The 20,622-nt window shown below is 45.3% G+C and overlaps 1 protein-coding gene across 1 annotated transcript in view; it reads right to left on the minus strand.

Annotated features, from left to right (window-relative positions):
• The window catches only part of LOC309559610 (histo-blood group ABO system transferase 1-like), a gene marked incomplete at its 3' end in the record, with an annotated part of 81,616 nt that extends 65,015 nt beyond the window's left edge, over positions 1–16,601 (minus strand). The window contains exon 1 of the mRNA XM_082262934.1: positions 16,473–16,601. Coding sequence (XP_082119060.1) covers positions 16,473–16,591 — 119 coding nt within the window. The 5' untranslated portion in view covers positions 16,592–16,601. The remainder of the gene's footprint in view (positions 1–16,472) is intronic.
• Between the last annotated feature and the right edge of the window lie 4,021 nt (positions 16,602–20,622).

The following is a 20,622-nucleotide window of genomic DNA, read 5'->3' on the forward strand; positions in this document are numbered from 1 at the left end:
TTGATTGTTTATTTTCTGTTTTTTGTATTTTTCATATCATTCATCCAGCCTATGCCAAGCGGATGATTTTTTTATATATCCAAATGAATAAAGCTCTAATATTTTTAATCCTTTTGTGAATATTTAATGTCTATTGGTACCGTTAAAGTTCCACCCCTTTGGTTTTTTCTAAGCCCTCATCCATCTCGCCTAGGCGAGAGCTCTGTAATTTCAGAGACATACTCCATACAAGTAATCTAGGGATGTTTAAAAGTGATGGTGCGCTTTTCTTAAATGTGAAAAATCATATATTGAACAATAGATAACAAAAATGGGAAAAAAAAACCCAATCGAAATACAGTGATGAGTGAGTAGGTGTAAAATGAACAAACAAAATTATCAAATAACACTCGATGTGACTATACAAATATTAAAATAAAAGTCCATTGGATAATGTGATCCAAAATGTGAAAAATGGTGAAGAGAATCCAATAAAAAATCAAGGTGATGATGTAGTGTTCCCTCCACCGGGTGAAATGCCTCCTTACCTGGCGGAAAGAAGGTAAGTGCCTGATAATGATGTTCTAATATGGAAAAACCAGTGTTCTAATTCCACCTGCACACGTGCAAGGTCACCCGGGTGATAAATAAATACAAGCCTCTTACCAGATGTAAGAGACAATCAAGCCTCTAAATATCCTGATCATGAGGATGCTTCCTTAACACCATGGATGGATGAAATCATTCACACTTTCTTCCCTCTGTATAAGCCAACGTGTGTCTCCTATCCTTTTAGGGTTATAAGCTCCCCGCGATGTTCCTCAGGCCAGGAGGAGAAAGATATCCCTTTCCGTAGGAGATGACAAAATTTCTCAGGAGAGAAGAGGGGAGATGTGGATTTTTCTGAGCAAATCAATAATCAGAGAATTAGTGTTCTTTGTTAAACTGCTGTAAAAAAGACATCAAAGCTGTATACAGTCCAAAGAAGGGTTGCTACTGTTCTAAGGCATTTCACCCGGTGGAGGGAACACTACATCATCACCTTGATTTTTTATTGGATTCTCTTCACCATTTTTCACATTTTGGATCACATTATCAAATGGACTTTTATTTTAATATTTGTATAGTCACATCGAGTGTTATTTGATAATTTTGTTTGTTCATTTTACACCTACTCACTCATCACTGTATTTCGATTGGGTTTTTTTTTTCCCATTTTTGTTATATATTGTTCAATATATGATTTTTCACATTTAAGAAAAGCGCACCATCACTTTTAAACATATACACGTCCTATCATCTGGTTGCAGCCTTTCACCTAATCAGCGCACCCCTTTCTTTTCAATATAAGTAATCTAGGGATGTTGGTACCATTGTGCTAATCTTTTGAATGTGTTTATATTACCCTCCGACACACCTTAATCTATTGCCTTCCCATATTATATGCAGCTAAAACACCGTATGAGATTCTTCAACAGGGCTGCTTTTTCTCAAACAGGAAGGCACCCACTTTGAGTGCTATGCTGTCTCCATCTTTATTTTGTTCCCACAGCCTCCAAGTCTTAAATTCATGGCTGGGAGCAGTGGGATCATATTCATGTGGATTTACTACATGCAAGCAGTGCATTAGACATAGGAAGAGCAGGAGAGTCACTTCTTTCTCCACAGGAAGATTGTATGTACTTAGAAATGAAGTGAACTGCAATTCTAAGATGGTTATCTATGTTATTGAATGCAGTATATGTCGGTTGCAGTATGTTGGATGCACTATCCGTAATTTGAGAATAAGAATATCAGTAGATTGGATATTAACCTTTTTTTTTTTAAATGATCACATGATTAAAATATGTCTATGGTTAATGATTTCTTTGTATCCAGAATGTGTATTTTTTGCTTTTCTTTTTCTTTTCTTTCTTCTCTTTAAACTGGCTTCAACATCCCACTTGTGTGTTTTTCAATTATCTTAATTGCAATCAAGAATATATCGCCCCTATTTGACAGGGTTTTTTTATACCTATATAAGTCTGTTTTTTTATATTTTTGTATGGTATGAGTAAGGCTACGGCCGAAATGCGTTAGCATTTTACCATGTTGAACGCTGCTGTCGTGTTGGAATAAATCGCATCAAAAGGAAGTATTCGTGTGCCGGCTTTTCTTGTTACTTGGAAGCAATTACTTATGAATGGGGCACTGCTGCAAAATATTGCCTCCTCACCGCCTGTCAAATGCCTCTAAAAAGCGATCCGAGCCTGAATTGCTGTTCGGAGCATTCCTTACCTCCAGTATGAACGAGAAAAAGCAGTCCTGCTACCTTAGAAAAGCAGTTCTGACTGTAGGGGGTCAGGATCAAAAGAAACGTTCAGACATACATACACATGAACGCATAAAAACATAAATACAACTTTCAGTACATACATACAGACATCCATTAATACACACATACATGTACGTACACACACTTACACACAAACACATATATATACATCTAGCCTTTATTAAAAAAAAAAAAAAGGCAGGTCTACTACTGACCTGCCTGATCCAGACACCTCACATGGCTGACTTTTGTAGTTGGCTTCGGCTCCTCCAACGCCCGGAGAAATGTTTATTTACAAAGTCCCGCACTATAAGGGCTCTTTCACATGGAGCGGACCGCATTGCGATCCGCTTCGGCACTTTTTTTTTTTTTTTTCACGGAGCGGATGACACTTGTGTCATCCGCTCCGTATGTCCGCATATCATCCCATCCATTTGCGGATGATATACGGACATAATATATGTCTATTGGCATTGCGGATGTCAGCGGATGACACCGCTGACATCTGATTTTGCATCCGTTCCGTTTTTTAAAGGGAACAAAAATAGGGTTCTGTTCCATTCCAAAAAATGGAACAGACCTGAAAGGACGAAAATCGGATGTCAGCGGATTGTCATCCGATGACATCCGCAATGCCATTGACCTACATTATGTACGTATATCATCCGCAAAAAAATAGGATGATATACGGACATGCGGAACGCCCGTGTGAAAGGGCCCTTAGAGAATGCTGGACAGGTCAGAGTCTGGAAGAAGCCCCCCTCCAGGGCTCTGTACATTGTCGACTCTGCTCTTTACTATCAACTCTCACTTTACCGACAGTAGAAACTCTGCCAGTCTCAGCTCTGTATACAGGGCTGAGATCGGCAGCAGAGGGAGAGCAGACAGGATTGCAGCATCCCAAGTGAGGAAGGGTAACGTTTCTACACAGAATACATACTGTATATTGTACCTCCAAATGCAGCCTCCTTGCAGTGTCTTTTCTCTTCACTCTTCACACAGCTGCGCGTGCCTCCCCAGCTACTCTAACAGAAGAAGAGGAAGCATCCCATCCAACAAACCGCAAGAGAGCATCCCAGAAAGATGTGCGGGCCACTGGCCCTTAGCAACCGATGATGATGTCATCGGTTGGCAGGACGCGGGCAGGCAGGCCCCACTGCTTTCTGAGTGACTGTGGCAGCTGAATGCATGTTTACGACAGCGGACCGGTGCCGGTGTAATTGAAAAAAGGTTTAACTGGTGGCGAGAAGATTATTTTACTGGATGCCTGCTTAGTTGGGGAGGTTTTTAGTCATTTTGTCACGGCACTCCTGGGAACTCTTTGCGGCACCCCGGTTGAGAATTGCTGGCCCAGAGGCCCATCTTTGATCCAGGAAACATAATACCACTAACTGAGGGCTTCACTTTGGTATCTGCTAAAGGTGGCAAAATACATAACAATCTGATTGTGCAATTGTTTTAGACCAAAGGCCCGTACACACGATACGAAAATCTGAAGGGAAATTTTGTTCGAAGAGCGATCTCCCGATTTTCGGATTGTTAGTATAGTGCTTTTGACAGCCAATTACAGATTTTCGGACGACAAAAACTGGATGTGCAGGCTATAAAATTTTTATCGTACGTCAACACAACGTCCGATTTTCGTTTAATTAGTACAGTTTTCGACTGAAAAAAAAAATCTTAAGAGCAAGACTAGGCATGCTCAGAAACGATTCAACACATGACATCACTTCTGAAGTTGAATTCTGTCGTACGGGAAATTTCATATGAAAATAACCTCTTCACTTTCAACATGAGACTAGCATGCCACAATAAATGGATGACAGATCGTTCGATAATCTGATCGTGTGTATGGGGCTTTATTATAATCTATGTAGTACTACAATATGTCTACCTTAACCACTTCGGGACCGGAAGATTTACCCCCATAATGACCAGGCCATTTTTTGCGATTTAGTAGCACTGTGTTACTTTAACAGACAATTGCACGGTCCTGAGACCCTGTACCAAAATAAAATGGATGTCCTTTTTTTCCCACAAATAGAGCTTTCTTTTGGTGGTATTTGATCGCCTCTGCAATTTTTATTTATTGCACTATAAACAAAAAATAAGTGACAATTTTGGAAAAAATATATATATATTTTTTACTTTCTGCTATTTAACAATTCCCATAAAAAAAAAAATCTAAAATCTAATTTTTTCATCATTTTAGGCCAATTTGTATTCTGCTACATATTTTTGGTAAAAAAAAATCCCAATAAGCGTATTTTGATTGGTTTGCGCAAAAGTTATTGCTTCTACAAACTAGGGGAAAGATTTATGTCATTTTTATTTTTTTACTAGAAATGGCGGGGATCTGCGATTTTTAGGGTGACTGCGACATTGCGGCGGACAGATCAGACCCCTAACTGACATTTTTTACACTTTTGGGGGGACCAGTGACATTACTACAGTAATCAGAGCTAAAAATATGCACTGTTACTGTAATAATGACACTGGCAGGGAAGGGGTTAACCCAGGGGCAATCAAAGGGTTAAATGTGAGCCTAGGGAGTGTTTTCTAACTGTGTGTGTGGGGGGGGTGGGCTTGTAATATCAACCCAGATACCTGTGTTCCTAAATAGCAGGAACACAGGGGCTCTTTGTTGATAGCAGAGAGAACAACGGGCGTCTATTGACGTTATCTCGTTCTCGCGCTGCCCACGGTGGTACGCTCTGTGATTACCTGAGTCCTTGGGACTTTCGCTGATCACAGATCGGAGTAAAGAGCCAATCACAGAGGCTGACAGCTGATCACGGAAGTAAACAGAAGCTGGTTATCAGCTGTCAGCATAAAGAAAAGAAGAAAGTCGTTAAACGGCTTCTTTAGGAGGGACATCGGTCCCCTGTGCCAGCCAGGGCTGTTAATTAGTGTCCTTCAGCACATCAGTAAAGGAGAAATATTACCATATCATAATATAAAATATCGGATGTTGGGGCCTTTTGGTGGGTGTGATTTTTTTTTTTGGGGGGGGGGGGGCAGCATTTTATTTTTGGACCCAGGCAGCACAATGTCTTGGGCCAGCCCTGCCCAGAGATATAACAGGAAAAGAGGAAACATCTTTCTAATTTAAGCAGAAATCCCCTAAAAATTGTCACCAGAAAAGGTGTTTCCATTGGAAGATTTCCTTTCTTTTCCTGTTCTAGTTGTAGCGTATGGAGCAGCCCCATTGTAACAAGGACAGAGTGGGCTGTACTACTCTGTATACAACACCCCCCCCCCCCTCCCCTCACTGTCATCAGAGGCAGGAGCGGGCTCAGCAGAAAGACAGGCCCGAAGCAAAAAAAAAAATAAGCGCAGGGCCGCAGGATAGGGTGGACAGGGACACTGACAGGATGGGGTTAACTATTTGGGATCAGGTAGAGGTCAGTGATGGGGATTGGGCAGTATAGGGTAGGAGGGGCTACATGCAGGGTAACACAGGGGGGCTTATGTTTCATTGCAGCAGTGCCTCGTGGAACATGGAGGAAGAAGAATCCCCCGCCCTCCCGCCCTGGTGTGTGTCCGACAATTGTTTTGTGCAACAATTAAAAAAAAAAAAAATTGAGGAACTGAAGTGATTTCTGCTTTGGTGGTTGGGGTCTTTGGAGGCATTAAACAGTTTTTGGTAAAGTGCATAGGGTGACCCATCTAAGGCATGGAGCCCTCTAGTGTGTCCCGGTTAATAGTGGATTAACGGGGAAGTGGTAACAATGAGGTATCATTGGTGAAGTGTGTTTGTCCCCGAACCGGTGTTGCGCGGCTGGGGACCGTTGGAGTATCGACGCTGATACACAGTTTTAATTTAATTTTTTGGTGCCTCCCAAGACCAGCAACCTTTTTATGTGGTACTGGATTATTTATGGTTTCTGTTGTAAGAAAATGTTATTTGGTTATTTGTTAACCACTTGCCGACCGTCGCACGACTATATACAGCGGCGGTCAGCCCCTCCCAGTCAAAGTGACGTACCGGTACGTCACTAGCCTGGGAGCGAATAGGGGCGAGCGCGCGCCGCCGTAGGCTCGTACCCGAAGAAGCCGCCGCGTGTGACCGGCGGACCCGATGTCCGCCGGTCACTCGTGATCGTCGGGTGGAGAGGGAGAAAGGCAGGCGTCTAATGTAAACAAAGCCGCCTGTCATTCTCCCCTGTGTAAAAGCACAGATCACTCGGTCCTGCTATGTAGGACCGTTGATCTGTGCTGTTACACACACAGCAACATCCAATGACAGTTAGAATCAAGCCCCTAGGGACACACTTAACCCCTCCCTCTCCAATAAAGTTAACCCCTTCCCTACCAGTGTCATTTTTACAGTAACAGTGCATATGTATAGCACTGATTACTGTAGTAATGTCACTGGTAACCCCCAAAAGTGTCAAAAATGTCAGTCAAGGGTCCGATCTGTCCGCCGCAATGTCGCAGTCCCGCAAAAAGGAAACAGATCGCCGCCATTACCCGTTAAAAAATAAAAAAACAATAAAAATGACAAAAATCTTTCCCTTAGTAAACGCAATAACTTTTGCCCAAACCAATCAAAATACGCTTTTTGCGATTTTTTTTTCCCAAACATATGTAGCAGAAAACAAATTGGCCTAAAATGTTAAAAAATTTAGATTTTTACATTTTTTTTGGGGGGGGGGGGGGGGGAATTTCATATAAAAAAATTTGAAAAATATTGTTATTTTTGCAAAATGGTCGCTCTTTTTTTGTTTATAGCGCATGATCAAAAAATCGCACAGGTGATCAAATACCACCAAAAGAAAGCTCTGTTTGTGGGAAAAAAAGGACATCGATTTAATTTGGGTACAGCGTCGCACAACCGCGCAATTGTCCGTTAAAGTCACACAGTGCCGAATCGCAAAATAGGCCCTGGTCAGGAAGGGGGTAAAATCTTCCGGGGCTTAAGTGGTTAATAAAATGGCCTACTAGGCCAAACTTTTTCTTCAGCCTGGTGTCACTGGTATTTGTTCAGAGTCAGATAAAATGGGCAGTGTGGGTAATTTTAATATTGAGTGTATGCCTCTGTAATACCCTAATCAAGTGGCTATTCTCTTTTTCCCTCCTCCCCGGTTTACTGAGTAAATGGAGAAGTTACGCAGTTGGGGTTTCTCCCTGGATGCTGCTGTGTGAAGAGAGATAAGGGCAGCTCTGTGTCTGCCTAAAATCCCCCTCCCTCCCTTCTGGCAGCAGAATTAGATCCAATTTGGGGTTGAGGTGGAGCAACCACTAAGGATGCAAGAGCCGCAAGAGACAGTGGAACTTGTAGTTTTTAAAGGGGCCCAGCATAATACAAGAAAATGGGGCATATGAGCTCTGAACTAGAATTCCGAGAGAGAGCCCTGTTTTACAAGGAGATGAGAGCAAGAAGTTTTCCCAGGGCAAATTCTACTGAAGTTCAGTGTGGGGGAGACAACAAGAGTGAGAGGACTGTGTTGCTGGGTGCCTTTACAAAGAGAGAGATAGATTGAGACTGTGCCAGTGGAAGCCATACCGTGCACAGCTGTGACATGAGTGTGGAGAGCCGGAGCCACTGCCAAGATATAGACCCTGCTGCACTGTCTACAGTAGTCGCTACGGGCAAACCAAAGGAGACTCCTATCCAGAGGCACCACTGCTGTTAATTCGCTGGGTTTATTGGGAGGGTCTTGCGACCATTACTGGCCGTGGCTAATCCAAAGGGCAGGGCCACAAACTGAAAATTACGGTTTTCTACTGCAAAGCGTAGAAACCTCTGATGAGCCTGGAATATAGGCACATAAAGATATGCATCCTTGATGTCTATGGATGCTAGAAATTCCCCTCCCTGCAGGCCACAACTGAACGAATTGACTCCATACAGAAAGTACGAACGTTCAGAAACTGGTTTAGAGCTTAGAGATCCAGAATATGTCTCACATCCCCGTTTGGTTTGGGGATTATGAACAGGTTTGAGTAAAAACCCCTGAACCTTTCGTTCCCTTGAACCTCTGTTATCACTTTTTGGGCCTCCAGCTGGTAAAATGCCAGAAAGAGAGATCTTCTCCAAGTGAGTGGGGGCGCCTATTCACAGAGCAGGCTTAGAGGAAGACTTGGCTGTCTGATCTCTGGGCCCAGGGGTTTTTCTGACCCTACCCTGAAGATTTGGTTCCGGACCTAGATGGCCGAGGCCGTCGCCACCATCTGGAATTAGAAGCACTGGTAGTATAAGTGCTCGGGATCTTAAAAGAGGGACGCTTACTCTTACTTTTTACAGGTAGCAACGTACGCTTCCTCCCTGAGATGTTTTGGATATACTTATCCAGATCGTCACCAAAAAGGCGTTCTCCCTGAAAAAGGAAGCCGGACAGCCACTTTTTACATGGCAATTCCGCATTTGCACTGTCATCAGAGCAAATTGTGACATTTGGCTTATGGAGTCCGTAAGAGCATCAACTGCGAAACAAAGTGCGAGGTAGATCTGACAGATCTTCCACAGACTCTTCTTGAGAAGAAACTGTCTTGGACACTTGCTTCATACAGTCTTTTAAAGACTGACAATCTCCTATGGCCGCTACTGCTGGGTGTATTGCAGATCCTGCAAGGCAAAGGAGGCTTTCAATAAAGATTACAACTTTTTATCTGCTGGATCTTTAAAAACCTTGGCATTATTCACAGAGCAGGTTAAACTCTTGTTAACCGAAGAAATGGCAGCATCCACGGTGGATATATTCCATTTCTTCGTAAACTTTTCCTCCATAGGATACAATAAAGAAAACCTTTTAGAAGGAACAAAAATCCTATCAGGATGATCCCAATCATTATACATTTCTTGCTCCAAGAGCGGATGTATGGGAAACATCCGAGGACTATGAGGAGGGCGCAAAGAGCCTAGAGAGGAAAAAGAGACTTCAGCCGTCTCTAAGAGAGGAAAGTTGTATCCAGACTGGACCATTTCATTAAGGGACTGAACCAACAATCTCTGGGTTTGAGAGGCTGATAGAGACTCCTCTGACCCTGACTCCCCAGAAATGGAAACCTCAGCTTGACCTTTCATAGGGTCATCGTCAGCTACTTCTTCCACATCCTCTGCCCAATCCTGAACTGATTCAGGGGGTGGCTCAGGTGAGAGGGATCTATCACATTACCTCCCTACTTGAGATTCCGCAATCATGCCAGCAATCTTACCCTCAAGTCTGGCTAATGCTGATGCCAAATTGTCGTTAGTGACGGAGATTGTGGCAGAAGCACCTGGAGTAGCTACTATGCCTGACAACCGTAATGGCTCAGATAGGCTAGTCGCCTCTGGCTCTTCAGGGGGAGTAGACACAGAGAAACCACGGCTAGGACCTTCAAGACCTGATGGTCATCACAGTGCCCCTTCCAACTGTGCTCCCCCCCCGCCCTCTTTCAGGCATACATTGCTTTATAGCATGACAAACTTGAGGTACTAACTTCAGTGTACTCAAGGCCTCTGCCAAGCTTATACAGCTTATCACACACGTTACTGATTATCCCAAGATACAGGACCTGTTTATGCCAGTAACATACACCCACATTGGCTCACGCAACACAGCTGCTGCTGCTCTGTGTCCCCTCCAGCCTCTGACAGAGGCTAGCGCATTGGAAACAGTTCCTTATAAATCGCACCTATTTATGTTGCATTGCGCATGCGCGGCATGCTACTTGGCATCCACGTGCATGCCAATCTCATTCAAACACACCCTCCATGCAGAGTTGCCTGTTTTAAAGGGGAAAATTTCAGGTGCGCGAATGGGCCGTCACCACAAACGCGCTATCGAGGGAGAAGCGCCAAGTCGAAAACAGCAACATGGGGTGAGGGCAGCTTAGGCTGAATCTAATTTGTCACAGCTGCTACCTTTCAGGTGATCAGCCCAGGTTAAAAACAGTGTGTCAAACAATAAGCAAAGAAATAATATTCAAACAAACTTTGCATCAATCCTACAACTGCATAAGCTCATATACAGTTGATACAATTGGCACATTTAATTCCTGAGGAAAGGCCAGAGATTTTAACAAGATGTATTTTGCATAGCTTAACATCCATTATCTCATGCACACATTGGCTTGTCACAGCTGATTTCTTTCAGGTGATCAGCACAGGGTGAAAACAGTGTGTCAAACAAACAAGCAAAGAAATAATGCTTAATATGATGTATTTTGCATAGCTTAACATCCATAGTCTCATGCAGAGACTCACATGGCACTTGGTCTCTGTTATCTTTTAAGGGAACAGTGCATGAAATATTAACATTTGTAGTATGTGTAAATATTTTAAATTGGACTTGCCAGTCCTGCCTCAGGATTCTGTTTGAAACAGGAATCCAATCTTCATCCATCATGGCAAGCTTTGTCTTGGCAAACTTCAAGGACTGGGTCCCCTTGTTTTAGAGTGGCCACAGCCTTGGACCTGTAGACCACCCTGCACGGAGCGCCTTTGGGGTTTGGTATTCCAAGGGTCCGGATCCCAGGGTCCAGTGCCTAAAAAGGACAGCATTACAGGCAAAACCTTGTATCTGCTTCCCGAGGCTCAGGTACCATCTTTTTAGTCCAATGACTTTTTTAGATGGATCTTGTAACGGATCTTTGTACCCCAGCTGGGCACATCCGCCGAATCTGTGTCTCCTGTCCTCCAAACGCACCCACAGCCTGCGGAGAAGCCATCCCCAGCCCGTAACCCCTCAATCACGAGACAATCCACACAGGTGTTGAGGGTTAACCATGCAGAGCTTAAACTGTTTATTACATTCCAAGACAACAGTTACACACAGCTAAGGGGCACTCCCCTTAGCCCTGCAAGGGAGGGGGGGATAAGACAAGGACCAACCAACAACCAATGAGAAATGAACATTTGTACATTTGAAACTGCAAGTCTTAATACACAACCCCTGCGGAGAGATGTCTCCAGCCCAGCTCAGGCTATTGTCTGTATCATGAATCCACACACTTAGACACAGAAACAGGAGGGGGGGGGGGGATGGGTTGTAACATTACATTACATTAACTCAATGCCATGAGTCAGTTGTTCAGAGGATGAATAAAGGGAAAATAAAATGCAATGTCCCAAACTCATAAGAAAATGACACAAAGGGGTTTACAATCCAGGGACAGGGTGATCCGTCACCCATAGTGACGGCTAGTACCGTCACATCTCTTCCCCCCAAAGGTAGACTAATCCAGGTACTAGACCTCCAACTGGTCTGTGCCTGAATTAGTCGGGTAACAAATCCCAAAGAGTCAATGTCTGTTTGCCTGGATAATTCGTCGGCGTTGCCGTTTTGCTTCCCAGGGCAGTAGTGGATGGTAAAGTCAAAAGGCTGCAGCGCCAAACTCCAGTAGCTTCTGGCCCATAGTCTGTCGGTAGGAGGCTTGCGCACAGTCCCCTCCAAAACACACAGTGACAGTGGGTTCTGTCACATTTCTCCCCTTTTAAAAACAGACTAACGAGGTTCCTGACCCTCAACTGGTCTGAACCTGCGTTCGTCACAAACTTCCACCCCAGGCAACCAGGAAAACTAAAAGAACGACTCTGGCGCTGGGGAGCAAAATTGCACATAGGGTCTCCCATGAATAAAAACAGCCGCTGCAGAGTGGGAACAACTGTCTGCACTCCTCTGATCTGGGGCTGGGTTGCAGATATTGGGGGGAGCTGAATAATCCTCTGCCCTGATGCCAGTGCTTCCGCTGGTAGGGAATGTAGGCTGGCAGGGCTATGAATTTGGGGAGAAAAAGATACTTGCTTTTCTCCTGGTGTAGTTACGAGCCGCTGAGAAGGTATCTTGCAGAGACTGTCTCCCGGATTCTTCATCTCTGGTTCTGATGCTGGGCAGAGACCATCAGTGCTCTCTCCTGTAGCCAGCGCTTCTGCCGGGGGGATAAACATTGGGGTAGTGTCCAAGTGCTGGGGAAACGGCTCACTGCGGTCATCCCTCAGACTCCCTGGATCTGACTCTGTGGGTGGGCAGAGGCCAGCGGCACTCTGCCCCGTAGCCAGCGCTTCTGCTGGGGGGATAAACACTGGGGTAGTGTCCAAGTGCTGGGGAAACGGCTCACTGAGGTCACCCCTCGGACTCCCTGGATCTACCTCTGAGGGTGGGCAGAGGCCAGCGGCACTCTGCCCCGTAGCCAGCGCTTCTGCTGGGGGGATGAACATTGGGGTAGTGTCCAATTGTTGGGGAGGGAGAATTGCTTCCTCTACTCCCGGTGGGGATATCTGCTGTTGGGAAAACAGCTCACGCAGATCCTCATTCAGACTCTCCGGATCCAACTCTTTTTCTGATGCTGGGCAGATGCCAGGGGCACTCTGCCCTGTAGCCAGCGCTTCTGCTGGGGCACCAGATGAGATACTCTGGACTTGCTGCTGATCACCATTTCCCAGCCTTCCAGCGCCTGTCTCAACTCCCCCTTCTAAGACCTTCATGCTATTAGCTTGTCTCGCTGCCTGGGGGACCTCTGGTGCGTTCCGGCATTCTAGCGCTCGCAGTGCCCTCTGTATCATCGCTGCTTCTTCCATTGCAGTTAGTACGGGAAAACGCAGGGTCACCCCTGGCCCCATTTGCTTCTCATCTTCATGGCTGTCTGCTATTTCTCTCGGACAGTCCCAGGCAACGGGAGCCATGCCAGGCTGCTGATCACCGTCAAACAGCCGCTTGTAGGCAATCTCGAGCTCCCATTCCTGCTCAACCAGGAACTCCAATTCCTCCAGGTCACATGCCTCGTCGGGGAGGTCCAGCACCTCATCTCGGAAATCCAGAATGTGTTCCAGCCGCCACTCCTCATCGCTCCCAAAGTCTGGGTCTCCGTACATTTTTTGATGGAGCAGCCCCACGCCGCCATAGCCAACGCCTTTTGTCGGGCTGCCATCTGCTGTACCTGGCCACAGTTGAGCCGCGAACCACCGGAGGGCTCTGTAGCTGGCGTCCAGCCTCATTTCCTCCTGGACCAATCTTCCGAGCTCCGTCTTCCCCTCCTCTCGCGGTCGTTCCCTCAGGAACACCTCTCGCGCACGGTACTGCTTCCGGTACATCTCTGTGGAGGAGGGAAGGATCTTCCCCTGATGGTGCCGCTCGTGGCTTAGCGCCTCATGCCAGAGTTGCCGGCGGATCACATCCTCCCAGCCGAGCCTGGTGTGCTCTGTCGCTGGTCCCCGATGGTGCTTCCGCATGCCTTGCAGCCTCCTCTCGAACTCTGCTCTCATGCTGGCTGGTCCCCGTATCACTCCTCGGCAGCTGCCCAGATCTTGAATCCTGGTGGTGGTTTGGATGTCCTGGACTGCAGGAGACATCCCATCGCTGCCAACCAATGTAACGGATCTTTGTACCCCAGCTGGGCACATCCGCCGAATCTGTGTCTCCTGTCCTCCAAACGCACCCACAGCCTGCGGAGAAGCCATCCCCAGCCCGTAACCCCTCAATCACGAGACAATCCACACAGGTGTTGAGGGTTAACCATGCAGAGCTTAAACTGTTTATTACATTCCAAGACAACAGTTACACACAGCTAAGGGGCACTCCCCTTAGCCCTGCAAGGGGGGGGGGGGGATAAGACAAGGACCAACCAACAACCAATGAGAAATGAACATTTGTACATTTGAAACTGCAAGTCTTAATACACACCCCCTGCGGAGAGATGTCTCCAGCCCAGCTCAGGCTATTGTCTGTATCATGAATCCACACACTTAGACACAGAAACAGGAGGGGGGGGGGATGGGTTGTAACATTACATTACATTAACTCAATGCCATGAGTCAGTTGTTCAGAGGATGAATAAAGGGAAAATAAAATGCAATGTCCCAAACTCATAAGAAAATGACACAAAGGGGTTTACAATCCAGGGACAGGGTGATCCGTCACCCATAGTGACGGCTAGTACCGTCACAGATCTGATAGCTAACGCCTTAGATTCAGTTACCTTTGATTGGGGTACATAGCATAATCTTCTTCCTTCCTTGAAAAAAATGTGGAGAGACTCTCCACCGTGACCATCACCTTCAGACACTGGCGAAAAACAGAGGTACATCCTGTGTGGGAGGGGTTATATAGGGGGACATCCTTTCTGATTGGTTGCCAGTGTCCTTCACCTGTAGGTGGCTACATAACCCACATGTTAGGATTTATGGCTCTGTGTTTTTTCCGTGATGTACGAAAAGAAAGAACAGAATGATTGTTTGTTGTTAAATCTGCAATTAGCTGTTTCCTGCACTAGATACAGGTACATAATTTTTACCTAGCTTAGTCTTAGTTTTGTGTGTTTGGGTGAAGCTAACAGGTTATATTGACCTTGTAGATGTGCCATTGGACTTGCGATTGCCTACTTGGCCATCTTCTGTTGTAAGCATTCCTAAAGAAGACTTGTGCTCCTTCCTCTGAAAGACACTTGTTTAACCACTTTAGCCCCGGAGGATTTGGCTGCTCAATGACCAGGCCCTATTTTGCGATTCGGCACTGCGTGAGTTTAAGGGACAATTGCGCGGTCGTGCAACACTGTACTCAAATGAAATTGACGTCCTTTTTTTCCCACAAACAGAGCTTTCTTTTGGTGGTATTTGATCACCTGTACGATTTTTATTTTTTGCGCTATAAACAAAAAAAGAGCGACAATTTTGAAAAAATAACAATATTGTTCACATTTTTTTTATATGAAATTCTCAAAAAAAATTTAAAAATCAAATTTTTTTAACATTTTAGGCCAATTTGTTTTCTGCTACATATTTTTGGTAAAAAAAAAAATCGCAATAAGCGTATTTTGATTGGTTTGCGCAAAAGTTATTGCATTTACTAACTACGGGAATGATTTATGTCATTATTATTGTTTTTTTTTTTAACTAGTAATGGCAGCGATATGCAATTTTTTTTGCGGGACTGCGACATTGCGGCGGACAGATCAGACCCCTGACTGACATTTTTGACACTTTTGGGGGTACCAGTGACATTTCTACAGTAATCAGTGCTATAAATAAGCACTGTTACTGTAAAAATGACACTGGCAGGGAAGGGGTTAACTTTACTGGTGATCAAGGGGTTAAGTGTGTCCCTAGGGGCGTAATTCTAACTGTCAAGAGGCGTGGCTAGTGAAGTAACCACAGAGACATGCGATCCTATATAGCAGGATCGCATAGCCTCTGTGCTTGCTTCTGGGAGAATGACAGACGGCTGTGTTTACATCAGCCATCTGTCTTTCTCCCTCTGCTGCAGGAGATCGCGAGTGGCCAGCGGCTATCGGAGCCGCCGGTCACACGCGCTGGCTCCCCAGGGAAAGAACGGGGGAGCCGACGTAGGTCTACGTCGTTTTGCCTGTAAGCGGCAGAGTGCCGCAGTAAATGTGTGGTGGGCGGGGCGGAAGTGGTTAAAGTGTAGCTCCACTTTTGTTGAGAAAAAAACATTCCCCTCTGGGTCATATACTGTATGTACATTACAAGGATTGTAACAAACATTGTTGCAGATTCCTACCTTTTGTTATTCTGAAGAAATCATTGTTTGTTCCTCTGTGCCTCTGTGCTGAGTGGGTCATATGGGAGTGGTTTCATAATTATCTATCAGCTGTGGCAGCTGCAGAGCTCTAATGAGGAAAATTGCTGGGCCTGCATCCCTTTAGACATGTTTCTATTGGGAGTATCTCACCAAAAATGAAATTTTTGTTGCAGGGGATGCCAGAAATCTGACTTGTATCTTAGTGCAGACTCCTGGAAAAATTGGTGAGCCAATCACACAAGCAGAAAATTATGTTTCTGGGGTGTGGTCAGTACACATTCTGTGTACAAAACAGCTCCAGGTAGCCATGTTGCATTGCATTTTCAGAAAATTACAACAGCTGCAGATTGAAAAGGAAAGGTCATTTTTAATAACATTTAATTACAATATGATTTGTGTCGCAATTGTATACGCTATATTGTTTTTTCTTTATGTGCTATTTTTCTTCCCCACGAACGTGGAGTTAACTATTGATTTTATTGTGTTGCCACAGCAATTTATGGACCCTCTCTATTGCACTAAAATCTTTGTATTTACTAAAATGTAACCCTGTTAGGTTAGGAAGTTCTGTTGAAATGTATTTTTTTTATACATTGCACCTTCAATGCTCAATATCATAACACAATGGCATCATGTCCTTGTTCGTGAGTTGCCTTTTCCAATGCTACCACACAATCTAGTCCAAAATAGAGATTTTATACTTTTTCTCTACTTACTTTTTAATAGCAAAAACAGTAAGGCCAACATAGACATTTCTCTGATGGAACTGTGCATTGAGAATATCTATGTTATAACTGCCATTCCATATGACTGGAGCCAGCCAGGGTGTTACCATCAAGACATCTGACCTCCTAGAAAACATTAATAACATTAAAAACATTGTGCTGGAGTTTAGAGGACATGCAAACATAACATTTCACAGAACTCTAGGCTCACAAGAACTACATATCAAGTAAAGCAGGTATACATATGCACTTTACAGTTATCTCTGTGACCCCCAACCCAGACATCTTTATCCACAAAGTTCTGCTTTCTGTGTGCTCTACAGCTTTCTAGAATTCGATTTCAGCCCCTTTCTTTGGTATGAAGGATCCTCTGAGGAGCAACCAATTTCAAAGCAGCATAAATGTTAAGATTGAGTTTACCTGCTGGTGGCACTTTGCTGCTCTGAGCTGATTGCTGCAGTTCCAGTGTCCACCAGCAGGCATTTCCCAGAAGCCAGCAGGCTGTAATGATCAGTTACACCTATGTTCAGCAGCCAGGTAGCTATTTAAGGCTGCTTCTCCCTTTCCCCAGTGTGTCACTAATTTGTTAGCCTCCTTGTTGCCAGAGCCTTCTTCCTGTGATCCTGATACATAGCCATTTCTTTCCTGTACCCCTTTGCCCCGCTCCCGCTCTCTGCCCTAGTACCCAGTTGTGATTCCCCCTTCCTTAAATCTCTGTATTCCCTGTTACCCTTGTCACTTATATTGTAAATATTTGTAGATAGTCAGTTCTTAGGTTCACTAGTTATTTTTGTCTTTGGGGTTGGTTCTTGTTTACTGGAGTTTCTTATGTTCACTGTGTGCTGTGTATGCTTGTTTGTGTGTTCCACTGTTAATAAATCTCACTTTAAGGATAACTGGATTTTTGACTTAACGTAAAATCCTTTTCTCTTAGGTTCATTGATGGACGCAGTCCTCTGATGCACATTATTAGGGTTATACTGCCCCCTACAGGAGTAGGACACTAGGCAGAAAAAAGTTCTGGCTACACCTATAGTCCCAGAGGGTATACCCTCTCTCTTCCTGCATAGAATGTCAGTTTTGTATCAAAGCAGTGTCAGAGAAGTAATACCAACCCAACTCAAAATAAAGGGGCGGGTACTGCATCCATCAATGAACCAAAGAGAAAAGGATTGTAAGGTAAGTCAAAAATACAGTTTTCTCTATCGTTCATTGACAGACACAGTCCTCTGATGCATACCAGTAGGGACGTCCCCAAGCAGTACCATAAATGAGGGGTGGGAACAGCAGAAAAAAACAATCCCCAAGGCCAAACATAGCCAACCAGGCAAAATAGGCCTCATCAGAACAACAAGAGGAGTTCCACCTGAAACAAACAGTAAACACCCTCAAGGATGGCCAAAAGGCCCCCTAAACAGCATCCTGCAAAACTTTGCGGCCAAAAGAAGCATCTGCAGATGCCAGCACATCCACCTTATAAAATTTGGTAAAGGCGTGAACAGACGACCAGGTCGCCACCTTGCACACCTAAAATACAGATGCCTGATGGCGAAAAGCCCAGGAAGCACTAAGCGCCCAAGTAGAATGTGCCTTGACAGGGAAAGGTTGAACCTGACCCTTACTTGAAAAAGCCTACACAACGGTCTGTCTGATCCATCTGGAAATAGTCGCAGCAGACGCAGGCAGCCCTTTCTATGGGCCATCCGTGAGCACAAAGAGCGAATCCGACTTACGAAATTACTCAGTAGTTGCCAAGTACACCTTGATTGTCCGAACTACATCCAGAGCATGCAGTGCAAATTCCTTAGGATGTTTTGGCTTAGGACACAAAGAAGGTAACACAATGTCCTCATTTAAGTGGAAACTGGAAACCACCTTTGGAAGGAAGGACGGATCCGGACGAAGTACCACTTTATCCACCAGGTAGGGAGTACGACAGGACAGCGCCGCCAGTTCCGACACCCTGCACGCAGAAGTAATAGCCACCAAAAAGGCCTCCTTCTGGCATAGGGTAAGCAGGGGAATCTCCCAAATACTTTCAAAAGGAGGTTTCTGAAGACCCGACAGCACCAAATTAAGGTCCCAACGTGGCAACGGAGGTCGCACTGGAGGTACCAAATGTCACACCCCCTGGATGAAGTTACGCACCAGAGAATGGGTGGCCAACGGCCTTTGGACGAAAATTGCCAAAGCCAAAAACTGACCCTTGATAGTACTCAAGGCCAACTTTTTATCAACTCCCCGTTGAAGGAAAGCCAAGATCCGAGCCACAGAGCCAAGAGCGAGGGGGGAGCCCCAAGGGACTCACACCATGCAATATACGACTTCCACATACAATGATAAATCTTCCTAGAAGTCGTTTTCCTCGCTTTAAGCAGAGTGGGAATCACTGAAGCCAACAATCCTCTGTCCTTCAGCACCTGGCTTTCAACAGCCAAGCCGTCAAAGCCAGCGACTGTAAAGCAGGATGAAACATAAAAGTGCAGCGCTAAATCAGTGAACAAATGTATGAACAAATATAAATATAAATTCATATAACAAATGTATAAAAGTTCATAAGTGAGTCCAAAGGGTATGCAGAAATGAAGTAGTGCTTCAAATTCATAAGTGAAGAAAAATTGTGTAAAATCCCCACACCAAGAGTAGAAAGTGGATGCGCTCACGGGAGGGTATGGACACAGAATACCTTATAGTATGTGGGCCATACAAGCTGGTAGATGGTATAATTCCCAAGTGGTGGCTGGAACCCTCAATGTTAAGAAGAGGTGGCCAGAATGTCTCATGTAGGAACTTACAGGTCTCTCACAGGTGATACATGGAGGAACAAGCCAGACAAAGCCGACATAGTGTAAAACTGCTAAAACTTTTATTTTGCAAAAAAAGTCAAAGACACACTTACAAGTATCCAATGCAAATGAGCAGAGAAATACACAGAGATTGATGGCATTCACGACAATCCTCGTGATTGTTGTAAATGCCATCAATCGCTGTATATTTCCCTGCTCATTTGCATTGGATACTTGTAAGTGTGGGGCTCCACCCACTGAAACAACACCTCCAGGCACTCCCACATAGATTCCCAGCAAAGAATCCACCGCAAAATGGCCGAAACTGGGTGTATCAAGATAGCCGCCGATCACTGTAGCACATGGGGCTACAAGAAAATGGCGGCCCCTTGCGGTGAGCGGAGTGACCAAGGCCTTCAGGGGGACCCCCCCAGACTCCACCACGCAATTGATCAGCAGGTAGGCCCTGGAAGTACAGACTGAGGCCCCCTTCGCACAATCTTTCATTCGCTGCCACTGGCGCACCCCTGGACCCCCAATGTGGCCTGAGAACATGGTCCCAGCCCCTGGGAGTAGGCCCAAACACTCCCCCACGTGGAGGGGGGAGGTAGAAGAGGGGTTGCACAACAGGAAAGAGGGGAACCTGGGATAGTGAGGGTCCGACCGTCCCAGGGAGAGGCCCGCGTCCACCCCAAAATCCGCCAGGGGGGAACATTTACTTACCATATAGGTAACACAGGCGGGCACCACCTCCTGACAGGACCCCTCTCCGCCGAAGTGGGTGGGCTGTCTGCAAAACAGGAACGCTGCAACACAGGCCTAGATCCTGTCGTGTGAGGTCTGCGCGTGCTCGCAGGCCAGCTGGGGTGACCACTGGATTTATACATCCAGCCTGTCACCCAGATCCAGCATACTTGCTTGTAGAAATCACTGGAAAAAATCCGGAGAAAAAAATAGCTAATAAAAATCATCTACATAAAAAAACACTGTTATGCCAGAACCAGAGATCCCAGCAAGGAACTAGGTCCTTACTCCTAACTAGGCAGATTAAAACTGACATCCTATGCAGGAAGAGAGAGGGTATACCCCCTGGGACTGCCCATAGGCGTAGCCAGAACTTTTTTTCTGCCTAGTGTCCTACTCCTGTAGGGGGCAGTATAACCCTACTGATATGCATCAGAGGACTGTGTCCATCAATGAACGATAGAGAAATCTACATTGTTTGGTCTCAGTTTCCATGTGTAGCTACATATATCTGTTCTCCCTAGCTGCTGCTGAATCCTGACAATTCCAAAAAGGTGGAGAGCAAGGAAAATTAAGATGTCTGGAGCAGGGATTTGGAGTTAAGGTAATGC

This window comes from Pelophylax lessonae (assembly GCF_965119305.1).
Source record: "Pelophylax lessonae genome assembly, chromosome: 7".
NCBI lineage: Eukaryota > Metazoa > Chordata > Amphibia > Anura > Ranidae > Pelophylax > Pelophylax lessonae.